Source organism: Leguminivora glycinivorella, chromosome Z, assembly GCF_023078275.1.
Source record: "Leguminivora glycinivorella isolate SPB_JAAS2020 chromosome Z, LegGlyc_1.1, whole genome shotgun sequence".
Classification (NCBI taxonomy): Eukaryota; Metazoa; Arthropoda; class Insecta; order Lepidoptera; family Tortricidae; genus Leguminivora; species Leguminivora glycinivorella.
The window spans coordinates 1,806,223-1,819,438 of NC_062998.1; the positions used below are offsets into that span (position 1 = coordinate 1,806,223).

Sequence of the window (13,216 nt, forward strand, 5' to 3'; positions counted from 1 at the left end):
AATTATCTGATGCTTTATTTCGTGAATGGTATATGTTATTTTAACTACAGTCAAGTTCCCTATTATAATACCTATCCATAAAAGATAAAATAAAAATCGTCATTTTCTTCCTGTCAGTATCAATGATAATTCCTGTATTTAAATTTAGTTAATGTACAATACTACTATAAAAAAAACCGGCCAAGTGCGAGTCGGACTCGCCCACCGAGGGTTCCGTACAAACTTTCTTTCAAACTACCTAGTAAAAATAATCTCATATTTTCATATAACTCTAATGACTTGACTGGAAGACAAAAGTATAGGCACTAATGAGTATTATAGTGTATAGCGCCATCTCCCGGTCAATTTGCTAACTAATTTGCGCGACCTGGTTTTTCAGGGATAATTCTTTATAATGTTAACCGATTTAAACAGTTTTTACTTTATTGGACAGAAGATGGTTTACGTAACATCTCGTATTAATTTGAAGTACGATATACATCCGCAAGGGTGGGTAAATTGAAAGTAAAAATCTAAAAGTTTTTTGTGAATTAAAAAAAAGTATTCAAAATACAAACACGATTATATTTTTCCTGTAATATATAGCATAAAACCAATGTTTACTAAAATTTTGATAATTTTTCGTTGGTAAACTTCGGAGATAAGGGGGGGGAACGGTATTTTTTTTTTACATTTTCCTTCAAAATTCTTTTTTTTTTTCCACAACAAAAAAAATATAAAAAATAGCCTATTTACGTTCAATTTGAGCTCTTTCCAACGATACCCCACTTGACCTAGTAACTTGAAATTTACAGTTTGCCCCCCTTTCATTTTGGCCATTTTCTACAGTTAAAATTAATATATTTTAAAAAATTATACTTTCTATTTGTAGAGGTTTACAATGTTCACAACTATTCCAAATTTCAAGTTGATAGCATATTTAGGAATGTGACAGACGGACAGACAGACGGACAGAGTCGCACCATAAGGGTTCCTGTTGTACCTTTTTGGTACGGAACCCTAAAAATGAACTAGATTAGTATTAGCAATAAATATTAATGATTTTTGAACTAAGACATTATTTTTGTACAAAATGGTCTGACTAGACGAATACATATGGATCGGGGCTCGTACAATACAACTGAGACCTGCGTAAAGATGTTGACATACAAGAAAAAATATTGTATTGTTATCTTACGTCGGATATTGCGTATTGCAGGGTGGTCGCGGTTTTGTGCAAATATTGAAATCGCTATGGTACGATCGAGGATAACTTTTGGTAGGTTTTTGACTGAAAAAAAAAAACATTGTGAGCTACGCTATATGAAATGGTGAATTCAATAAAAATAAATATTGGGGAATAATTTTAGAGTTTTAATAATAGATCAACCTAGCCCCAAACTAAGCAAAGCTTGTACTATATCCCCTAGGCGACGATATACATATATAGGATAAATAAATACTTATACATATAATACATTAATGACAGGAACAAATATCTGTGTTCATCACACATATAAATGCCCTTACCGGGATTCGAACCCAGAACTGCGGCTTAGCAGGAAGGGCCACTACCGATTACGCCAAACCGGTCGTCTTGAATATGAATTATCGTTTGATATTTTGGACACAGATTTCAAATATACCATAGATCAAGCAAACCATCATCATACCATCCCATATATTAAAATGCGACCGCCTAAGAACGCGCATACACGACACCACACATAAATGGCGCCACAAAAAAATGCCTTGTTGCCATCGATTATTTGTAGATTGACGTTAAGTGTCACTTTCGAGCCATACATCTATTTCAAAAGTGACACTTAACGCCATCTACAAGCATAATCGAAAGCAACAAAACATTTTTTTTGTGGCGCCATAGATCACTCGATACACCCAAAACTCTACTCTCTCTTAGAACGGGTTAGTTGTTAATTGCTCTACAGGTGTTGTGAAAAACAACTGGCTACTTCTGAGTAAAAGATACGCCAGATTTGTCACGGATGACAACTTTACTGGTTCTGAGCCTGAGCTCCCTATATATTATCTAGGGATGTTACGAATATTTGCATTCGCATTCGCATATGCGAATGATTCGCATTCTTTTAAACATTTGCATTGACATTCGCATTCGCTTCAAACGATGCGAATGTTTTGCGAATGCGAATGTGTGCAAGTCGCAGCTTGTTCCTCGCCCGCGCCGGCCGCTCCAATTGCTACTTGTCGACTGTCGACTCGCGCATGCGCAGATAGGTCAAATTCGTACGGCGTGAAGTTCGTACTCGGCATTTTGACCAATAGTAAGCATTTTAAATTTTTTACCTAGCGGGTTGTTGGTGATTGCTTGGTTTTTATTTTGGTTTTTTATGAAATTCAGCGATATTCGCATTCGCATTCGCACATTCGCATTCTGAATATTCGCATTCGCATTCGCATTCGCGAATGTGACACATGCGACATTCGTGACATCCCTAATATTATCAACTTTGCCTGTAGTGCAGTGACTGTGTGGTGTATGCGCGTTCTTAGGCGGTCGCATTTTAATGTATGAGATGGTATGATCTTCTTATATCGTCACTACTTTGAAAAAATCTCGTATCTCACGTTGCTCCTCAAAGTTAAAACGCAGTAAGTCTATATGCATTCCATACATACTTACTACAATTTTCTTTTCATTGAAAGACAAAGATACAAGTTTTTTTTAAAGTAGTGACGATATATAACTGAGATATCTTACAACGATACAGTCGGAAAACTGGATGCTCTTGGACACGTTTGGGGTCTGGTTTGGTTAAGTCGAAGATTACGGGGTATTTCACTGAAAAATGAGAAACCTTGTGAGTCTTACGATCAGTCTGCGTAGCCGAATGCACAAACGCTCACGAAGCGTTCACGAAACGAAACGCTTGTAGATATCTATCTCTATCGCTCTTGCGTATTGGAGTGACAGAGCCAGACTACCTTTCGCGGCGTTTCGTTTTCGTTTCGCATCGTAGAAATGCCATTCGGCTACGGGGCCAGGTATCTATCTATACTGCCTAGACGTGACTGACGTACTTGACTGGCGCGCTAGATGGCGCTACTAGTCGAGAAATTCACTCGATTAGGGCTGAGTTATGAAGGTGTTAATCTCATTAGTGGTTCAAGCGAAGGCACGGATACCTAAATATGGCAACTATTTTATCTTTCGTTGATATGGTATGAAAATTGTCAAATCAAATAAATATTAATATCTATTATCTAACTTCTTATGAACCTATATAAAATTTTGGTACTATTACCGCCCACAATATCTCTGCTTTCCCTAGGTTGACTGGTAGAGAAAGCTGTTTGGCATTAAGTCCGCCTTTTGTACTATAAGATTTTCTTTCTTAGTGTACAATTCATTGGCCTTAACGTCTATTGCAGACGATTTATAGTGTAATATTCGAGAAGCACCTTTTCTAATGACTTAACAGACCGATGCAAGGCCGACATAGTCTACCGCAGGACTGACAAGAGAAGTTTGCGGAAATCGGCGCTGAAACACCTTGGCGTCGCTTCTGTCTCTTATCAACGAGAGTAAAGATCAACCCCCTTATTCATAAACGTACACTAAAGTTATCAAGACTATAAAGTTCGTTTGTCCTTTTCTATCACGCCAATACGTCGGAAAGGGACAAGCGAACTTTATCGACTTGATAACTTAGTACGTTTATGAATAAGGGGGTTAATAAATAAATAGTTTATACGTTGGAAACTTTCACGGTTTAGGACATACAATATAACGATTGGGATATCTTACGGGCGTAAACTCGCATTACTCCGTTCAGGTGTTATTGTTCTTGTGCAAATTTTAGAATCGCTATGGTGCGATCGTCGATAACTTGAGTGCGGTTTTTCACTGAAAACAATCAATTTGTGAGACGCTCGCGCTAGATTAGTATTAGGGAATGCAGAACCGGTACCAGTCCCAGAACCGGGACTGAGATTTCCGGTACTGGGAAAGAACCGGGAAATCCCGGTTCTTCGGTACTTTTCGGTACTGAGGGTTTACTAGTACATTTGTTGTAAAATTATGATTAAAACATAAAATGGAAGTCGTCGATAAGTTTTGCTACCTTAGGTCGACCGTATATCCAACAATCTCTCGCTTGATGCAGAGATTGTTGAATACGTATTAGCCAAGCGGCGACCATGTTCGGGAGGCTACGTTCAAGAGTATGGTGTAACAATTAAATATCTCATTATGTTTTATTATTATTAAGAGCCTGCGATGTCCCACTGCTGGGCAAAAGCTTGCCCCCGCTTTTTGCATTCCTCCCGGTTTTGTGCAGTCCTCGGCCATTCTTTCATAAAGGAGTCCAACTTGTTCCGCCATCGCATACGTGGTCTGTCGGGTCCCCGTTTAGGCCTGGGCTGCCACTCTGTGGTAATCTTGGCCCATGGCTCATTCGGCATTCGGCAGACATGACCGGCCCAGTCCCACTTCAGCTTTCCGCTTTTCGAACTACGTCGACTATTTTTGCTTTGGAGCGCAGCGTGGTGTCCCATGTCCATGAGTTTTCGCTTAAGTGACAGTGGCAAATCGCCTTTCATGAGATGTTTTATGGACCAATAGCTTCTCCAGGCGTTTTCAGTCCGTCTTTCGACTTCTTTCTCTTGTCGCGCCTGGAAATAAATTAGTTGGCCCAAGTAGATGGACATATTCAACTGATTCTCCGTTTATCTCAATCCTACATGCGGTGCTATTATTGGTCATGAACTTGGTCTTCGACATGTTCATCTGAAGTTCAACCTCGAGGCTTGAGTCGCTAAGGTCTTGAAGCATTGATCGTAGTGCGGAGGCAGTTGAGGAGAACAGAACAATGTCGTCCGCGAATCGAAGATTAGCCTTCTATTCCCAACGATAAGGCCCCGATCTTTCCAACTTGGCATAAGCTTCTGGAAGACTTGTTCAAGTGTGCTGGTAAACAGTTTTGACGATAACGGATCTCCTTGCTTGACTCCTTTTTGAATAGAAAATGAGAAACCTGAGGACTGTAGTTTTATGGCGGCTGTACTATTTTGATAAATGGTGGCTATGACCTGAATGTAACTGGGATCTATATCTTGATTGCGTAAAGCTGTGAAAATGGAATTGTGATGAAGACTGTCGAAAGCTTTAGAGTAATCGACAAATGCGATGTTGATGTTGGAAGCTTTCTTCTAAATCAGGCACAGGCTGTGGGTGTGTGGGAGATTCTGAGTAAATGGTTTTGTAGAATTTGGTGGCTATTGTTAGAATTTTATTCCGGTCGCCTATTAGGACCAAAATTATAGTATACCAGACTGCGTTCTAAGCATACTTTCGAAACCTGGACGACATGTGCAAGAAATCATTACAGACCTCAACTAATTCTAACATTAGCAAAGTTAGTTTGGTTTACCCTCTAATTATAACCGACGCCGAGGTCCCGATCATAGCCGATGAATACCGAGCGGGACTCGTCTAACGCGTTTGAAACTATTTTCATTACATTTTGTACAGCATTCAATGGATATTCCGTCGTTTACAATCAAATTTTTGAAGTGATTAAATGCGTTTTAGTTTGTAATTTTTGTCCATTTTTCAGTACCGAAAAGTACCGAAGAACCGGGATTTTATAATATCAGTACCGGTACCCAAAGAGTTCAAAAATCCCGGGAATTCCCGGTACCAAAAGTACGCATAAGTAAGCATTCCCTAATTTAGTATCCCTTGACGATAGAATACAGAGCATTGTCATGTAATACGAGTATCTTAAAATCGAATAAATGCTTTCAATTTTTATCTTTAATCAATGTGCACAATATAACGCTGTGTGCAATTACGGATTGCAATTCGATCCGTCGGATCCGGTAAACCGGCCGGATCCGGTACATATTAGAGTTACCGGATACGGTCAATATCACCGGTACCTGTAATCGGATCCGGTTAAAATAATACACCTGAAGGTGACGAATGGAAGGTAAAAGTTAAACATAAAAAGGACAAATGAAAAAGTTGTACCTACAGTAACAATATTTTCATTGAGATGATATATTTAAAATTTAGTGGTCTTGTATATTCCAGTGGAGTTTTTGCTAAGGGTCGCGACATTTTTATTAAAAAGAGGTATAAACCTCTTTTTAGTTACCTACTCACTTAATAATGTGTTAGTTTAATATTTAAGCTATATTACAGACTTATACGTAAAAACAAGAGGTGAATACTGGACCACCGTAATACAGTCTATACTAGTACGGTGAACAGAATACACACATAACTTTCTCTTGGTTTTTACCATAGTAATAGTTACAAATAAATATGTAAGTAGTTTAAGCACCTTTTCTGGCTCAATAAAATATTTTTCTGATAGAAAGTTAACGCAAAAAAAAATATGTCGTCATTTATATTTGGTAACACTTTAAAAACCGGTTTGGCCGGATCCGTCCGGATAGAAAACCAATCCTGTTTGCAATCCCTATATGCAATTTAAGGTTATATATAATAAGCGAGGCGACTAAAAAAACTAATTACTCCGACAGTTAGATTACCAAAGAATTTTAGACACGTTTTCTTCTTTTTTCTAGTAAACGAAAAATGACGACGGTACAGTGCCTTAAAGTTTCGCGTAACGTCACGCCTAGGTACAATTTTTACTTAGAAGTGACGTCACAAGCCCCCACTCCGGAACTTTGATGCTCTATATAGTCTATATCTTTGTATTTTTTCATTAATTAGAAAAAGCGAAAAATATGTGTTCAGTATTTTTGGCCGATCTAACTGACGGACTAAACAGAATGCCATTTTTATGTAGTCGTCATCCCTATTTATGTTTTTCCGCGGGTCAGAACATACAATATGTATAAGTGGGATATCTTACGACCGTAAACTCGAGTTGCTCCGTTGTGGTGCTGGGGTTCTTGGCCAAATTTTGGGATCGCTATTGTGCGACCGGCGATGACTTGGGGGAAGTTTATCACTGAAAAACAACAATCCTTGGGAGTTTTGAATGATTGATTACCTTTTTGATTTAACGACGCGCGCGAAGGAGGGTAGATCGCGCACTGTCTACGCAAGTTTGACCTCCACCCGCCTTCGTCAGTTTCCCGTGATCATGATGCATGCAACTGCGTCGAAATATCGGGAGTTCGACAAAAATCAAAAAAGTAATCACGGTCTATATCCCGGTCTGAGTAAGTCTAATAATCCTTAGGGCATAGGGTACGGCGACACTAGCGCCAATTTGTGCCTATTTTTTAAGTCTTCAAAATTACATATTTTTTCAGAAATATCTCTACATCTCTAATAAAACACCTTTAAAATAAATAATAAAAATAGCCTTTACCCTACCATAATTCATAAACAACATTATTTCATTTGCATGCATCATCTTCAATTTATCATTAACTAGCGACCCGCCCCGGCTTCGCACAGGTACTATACCTACATGTAAACCTTCCTCTATAATCACTCTATCTATTTAAAAAAACCGCATCAAAATCCGTTGCGTAATTTTAAAGATTTAAGCATACATAGGGACATAGGGACAGAGAAAGCGACTTTGTTTTATACTATGTAGTGATAGTGATATGTAGTACATAATTTAAATTTCATTATTTTCTATATCTGTATAATTAATTAACATACATGGGTGAATCAACTTTTTCTTGCCTGTTATTGCCATGGTTACGGTCCCCTGAGTCACGCTGGTTTTATGCAAAATTATGCTATCGAAATTATGCAAGTATGCATGTAGTCCATGTTTGTAGATGGCAAATTAAGGAAAGGGCTTGTTAACACCAGAAAAATGCATGTTGCATAGCTTAAGTAGCATAATTTTGCATAAAACCAGCGTGACTCAGGGGACCGTAACCATGGCAATAACGTACAAGAAAAAGTTGATTCACCCACATACAATCACGCCTGTATCCCATGAAGGGGTAGGCAGAGCACATGAAACTACTCAAGTTTCAGCGCCACTCCTGACAAATAAGGGGTTGAAAGAAAACGAAACTGTGACATTGCAGTGACCGGTTGCCAGCCTCTCGCCTACGCCACAATTTAACCCATATCCCACAGTCGCCTTCTACGACACCCACGGGAAGAAAAGGGGTGGTGAAATTCTTAACCCGTCACCACACGGGTTAAATAATAATTAATTAAATGTGTAACATAAGTGACAATTAATTTAATATTGTATATCCTCCATCCATTATCTATTTATATAACAGAAACAGTTAGAAAGAGACAAAAAGTAGCCTATGTCACTCTCCGTCCCTTCAACTATCTCTATTTACTTAAACATTACGATAATTCGTCGCTTCGTTTTGCCGTGAAAGACGGACAAACAAACAGACACACACACTTCCCCATTTATAATATTATTATATACATATTAGTACCGATTTTTATCATGTTATAGTGTAATTTTTATCATGAAATTAAGAAATCTAAATCTATTACATAAAATAACTGGGATATCTTACAACGACACAGTTGGAAAACACAGCACAGACGATTTTTGACTGATTGTGGGCCTGGTTTGGCGATCTCGAAGATAACCTGGTATTTCACTGAAATATAAGATTCCTTGTGAGTCTTACAAGCAAGTAGGTAATAGGTATCTAATTTTTTTTTTTCTATAATGTGTCCCTGTCCCCTTTTTCTATAATCTACTGGGTAAAGGCCCGTTTTCCGCCACTCGTCACGGCTCTAAAATCTTAGACGTCAAATAATAAAACATAAAAATTATTTTCTCTTTCTAACCCAAGACAGAAATGAAGTTAACATCAAATCGTTTCACCGTGCATATAAACCCACGGCAGCTGACGTACACGAGGGTTTAGCACACTGGTCTTTTACCACAATGATATATTACCACCTCGCTTTTATTATGAAATTTCGTGAACTAAACGTCACCCAAACTGAAAAAGTACATTTCGATACAAGTGCGAAAAAGAGGAAGTTCGAAACAAGTGGCGCTAAATTAAAACACGACCGACGAAGGGAGTGTTTTAAATCGACATGAGTTACGAATTTCCTTTTCGCACGTGTACCGAACGTTTTTCAGTGCAGATGGACCTCCGAAGTTTCGACCTGGCAAGAAATGAATCAAATGAACCACTTCTCGCACTAGTGCGAAAAAGAAGCATCTGTACTGAGAAAATCGTTAATAGCACTCCCTCCTTCCATTTTGCAGCTATGCAAAATCTATACAGTTCGAATAAAGGATAAATATTATCCGAGTCACAGTTTTCTTGTCTATCGTATTCATCGTAGATATACATATTATCGTAAAAACATTACCTACCGATTTTCATATTTTCTCTTGAAACCATACGTTACATACAGCGTCACGTCAGGTATAAATAAAAACACTAGATGAGCATTTGTTTTTTTTGCCATTTTTTTTTTATTTTCATTTTTTTCACGGAATTTTAGGTCAATTGTACTCAGAATCACGACCACTTTCAATCTCACTGGGAGACAAGAAGTGTCCCAGAATTTCCATACATTTTTGTTACTTTCCTCTTTTGTTACCCCACACAACATGTACGGAAAATGGTAACAAAATAAGAAAAAATCGTATGGGACAATTTTTTTAACAACTAGGATTGAAAAACTAGTGACGCTGAGTAGAAAAAGCATTTTTTTTAAATAACACATTTCATAAAAGTGGCGAAAAAAAAAGAAACTCTCATATATGTATTTAATGATTGAACTCAGAGCTTCGTCGCCTAGGTTCATATGATGTGACTACCATCAAAGAATTAGGAACACGCTTTACCGCCGACATGCCACGAGGCCCTACGCCCTACGCAGCGTATGGCGTCATTCGACAGACGATATACGCACGCATCAAAGGAACTGAGGCTACGCCACACACTCAGCATCTCTGTGTATCCTTGTTGTATCATTTCCATCGCTAAAACATATAAATGACTTATGGGTTAATGCTAGTGACGTATCCGGTCGCTATCCAGTATCCGGTCTATATATCCACATATTGCTATACGACCAAATAAAGGATAATTGCGTAGTATACGGCCTGAAAACGGATAGTTGCGTAGTATCTGGCCGGATACCGGATAGTTGCGCAGTATCCAGCCGGATACAGATCAGTGTTCTGGTCATAAAAACTTGAGTAACATTAATATGAAACCTTACAGTAATCAATATTAACGTCAGTTTCCTCTCACAAAAATAAGTACAAAAATTAGAAAGAACAAAAACAATTCATTTTCGATCAAAATTTGCCAATATCATGCGTATTTAAATAATATTTTATTTTAAACGGGTTACTCACGTGTTAAGTCGATGTAGCGTTCGACATGTTTCGATCCACTTTTGAGGATCTTTCTTTCTTTCTCAAGAGTAGTGACCTACTTAACACGTAATCCGCTTAATTTTTTTTATATGTTTGAGTCTCACGGGAGTTTTCTAGTTAATATCATGCGTACAGTAAAATTATCAAACACAGATGCGGGCAACGTGCCAAAAAGATTTATACATCACTTTATTGCTTATACTTTAAGGATGTGGACACATATTCTTGGCACTTTGCAACTATATTTAGCAGATGAACTGAAACGTTGCAACCTGCACCGCAAATTCACTCCATTTAGATAAAAGCTTTAGGCCGGATATCCGGAGTCTCGTGGCTGAATATTCGGTATTCGGCCAAGGAACTATCCGTTGCATCTCTAGTTAATGAATGTGTAACAACTCGGTTAAAATGCGTGGGTAAATTCGTGTCTGGGGCTTTCAAAATGCTAAAGGCAGCAATGTTTCTTATTCCTTTTTCACAGCATGACAATCTTAGTACTATACTCTGTCAAACAAGTCTGTCAGTAAATAAGAACAAAGAGAACTATATGCACCCTTTTCTTTAGAGTACTAGAGAAAAGGACACCTATAGTTTTCTTTGTTATTTACTGACAGACTTGTTTGACAGAGTTTATTATGTATAGCTTTAAAGAGAAAATTACTGTTCTAGTCTAGATCTAGAGAAGATACAAAATCGACATTAATACAGAACCAAACGCCATCACAGCCTAAGGGCCCATTTAGACGGTACGAGAACTCGCATACGAGTTTAATTACATTGCGGTATTTGATGGCTGTGCAAAATTTTATGTAACCTCAACAGCCCGCAATGTAACTAAAATCGCATGCGAGTTCGCACGCCGTCTAAATCAGGCCTAACGGCTCAGCCTCGACATTGGTCTAAGCGCGACAGCGGTGAGCGACGGCCATACATTGGAGCGAGACACAGCGATGGGACTTTTCACTCGCACGTATGGCTGCCGCTCACCGCTGTCGCGCGTAGACCAACGTCGTGGCCGGGCCGTAAGACACTGGTCCTACCAAAAGCAAGTATGCGCTGAACTAACGGCAATAGAAACGAACAAAAGATAGTCGCTCTCATGTGCATGAAAGAGACGCGATGATATCGCTTTTGGTGCCGCCGATGCTAGCCGGGAGTTGAACCCGCGACCTTCGGATTAAAAACCCGCACGCTCTTACCACTACGCTACCAGTGCTTCAAAACATGACTTTAGTTTTCATTATGAACACTTATTTTATAAACTTACCTTGTTTCAGCTTCTGTCCCGCCATTTTTAGCCGAAACTGTTTGTATCTCGGATCATCCTGAAAACATATGTTGAATTGTTAAATTAAATTAGAGATGGGCCGAATAATAAAATATTCGGTATTTAGCATATTCGACAAGTTTTTCAATGTTTGTATTCGGCTGAATAGTTCGGTTATATTGCCGAATATTTACCGAATAAACAAAATGAATAAATAGCGTATGTTTTTTCGTAATTCATCGGATAACGACATCCTATTTTAGCATTCTAAGAAACCACCAGACGGAGTTAATGCGTAAAATATAAGTATAAGTACCTACAATAATTAATTTAAAAATTAAAATAACGTAGCTTAAGAAACAAAACCAAAATTTTCTTATGCACTAAATTATAGGAACATTAAGAGCCTTAGTACCCATTACTTACCGATAATTGAAAAGTTTTTAACTCTAAGGGCCAGTTGCACCAAACCACCTGTAAATGTAGGCTCTGTTCGTAAAATTTTACCGATTACGTGGGGGACTTAACGATTTGTTAATGAATTGCGTTGCACCAACCCAAAAATTACTGCACGTAACCGCTAACTGTGATGCCAGGTCGTGAATGAAATCCTACCAACATTTTTATGGTAGAATTGATTTTTCATATAGCAACCCAATCATATAAATGTCAAAATCTTTATTTAAAAAAAAACTTTGGCGCAAACTAAACTTTCCTTGCAGCTCTTATCGAAATATTTAACAATTTACACCACTTATGTACAATTGTGTTCGTGGTTATCTTATTTGTATATTCATGACGCATGAAAAAGATGCATCTCTACGACTTTCAAGTGGCTATTTCCAACCTAAAAGCCTTTGTAACAAGGAATGAAGGAACCAATTACCAGGCAAGTTTTCTCATGAGTATTATAATAATTATAGGTAGCTTATTACAGACCTCTTACCCAAATGCATAGCCTTTATTCCGTGAACTGGCTATGAAACAATTTAGCATACTTTTGGTGCAGTACTAGGTAAGTTCAATGTCATACACAGCACACAGCCTATGGCAATATTTCCAATAAGATTAATGACAAAACTGTTTGTAGTAGCAGACATTTAAGTTTATTTATGTACTTTTACTTAAATTTTGTTGTGTTTGAAAAGGATTATTAAGTACTAAATATAATAATAAGTTACATATTGCTTTCTTTTCAGAGTTGATTTACACCATTTGATATGGACTACAAGATGAAAGTTCTACAAGTGAATCTGTTCTAGAAATCAACAAATTATACTATGAAATTAACTGGAAGTCTGGAAGAAACTTGTAGAAAATAATGTTTTACAAATTATTATCATCAGAATTTCAATTTTGTTAATAAAATATATTTTTGTTACTTTATGTGCCATTTCACACTAATATCCTGTTTAGGTAGGGAGAGTAAAGGCCAAATAACTATACTGTCTCACACTAATAGACCCCAACCCATTGAAAATTGTGGTTGTAAAGTTGGAAATTGAATGCTTATTCTAAAGACCACATTTTCACTGCAATATGTTTGAGGCTGGCATCTATTGGGATCAATCCATTTATTCACATGTTAGAGAACAGCACTGATAGTTTAAATGTGGCCGGCAGACACATTTTTTCCAGAGTAAGTATGTAAGTT

General features: G+C 37.8%; 1 protein-coding gene across 1 annotated transcript in view; it reads right to left on the reverse strand.

The window, feature by feature from the left end:
- LOC125241428 (dual specificity protein phosphatase MPK-4-like) overlaps nucleotides 1–13,216 on the reverse strand; it is a 58,558-nt gene that overhangs the window by 29,920 nt on the left and 15,422 nt on the right. Inside the window, exon 7 of the mRNA XM_048149919.1 lies at nucleotides 11,563–11,620. Within this exon, the coding sequence (XP_048005876.1) occupies nucleotides 11,563–11,620 (58 nt within the window). The remainder of the gene's footprint in view (nucleotides 1–11,562; nucleotides 11,621–13,216) is intronic.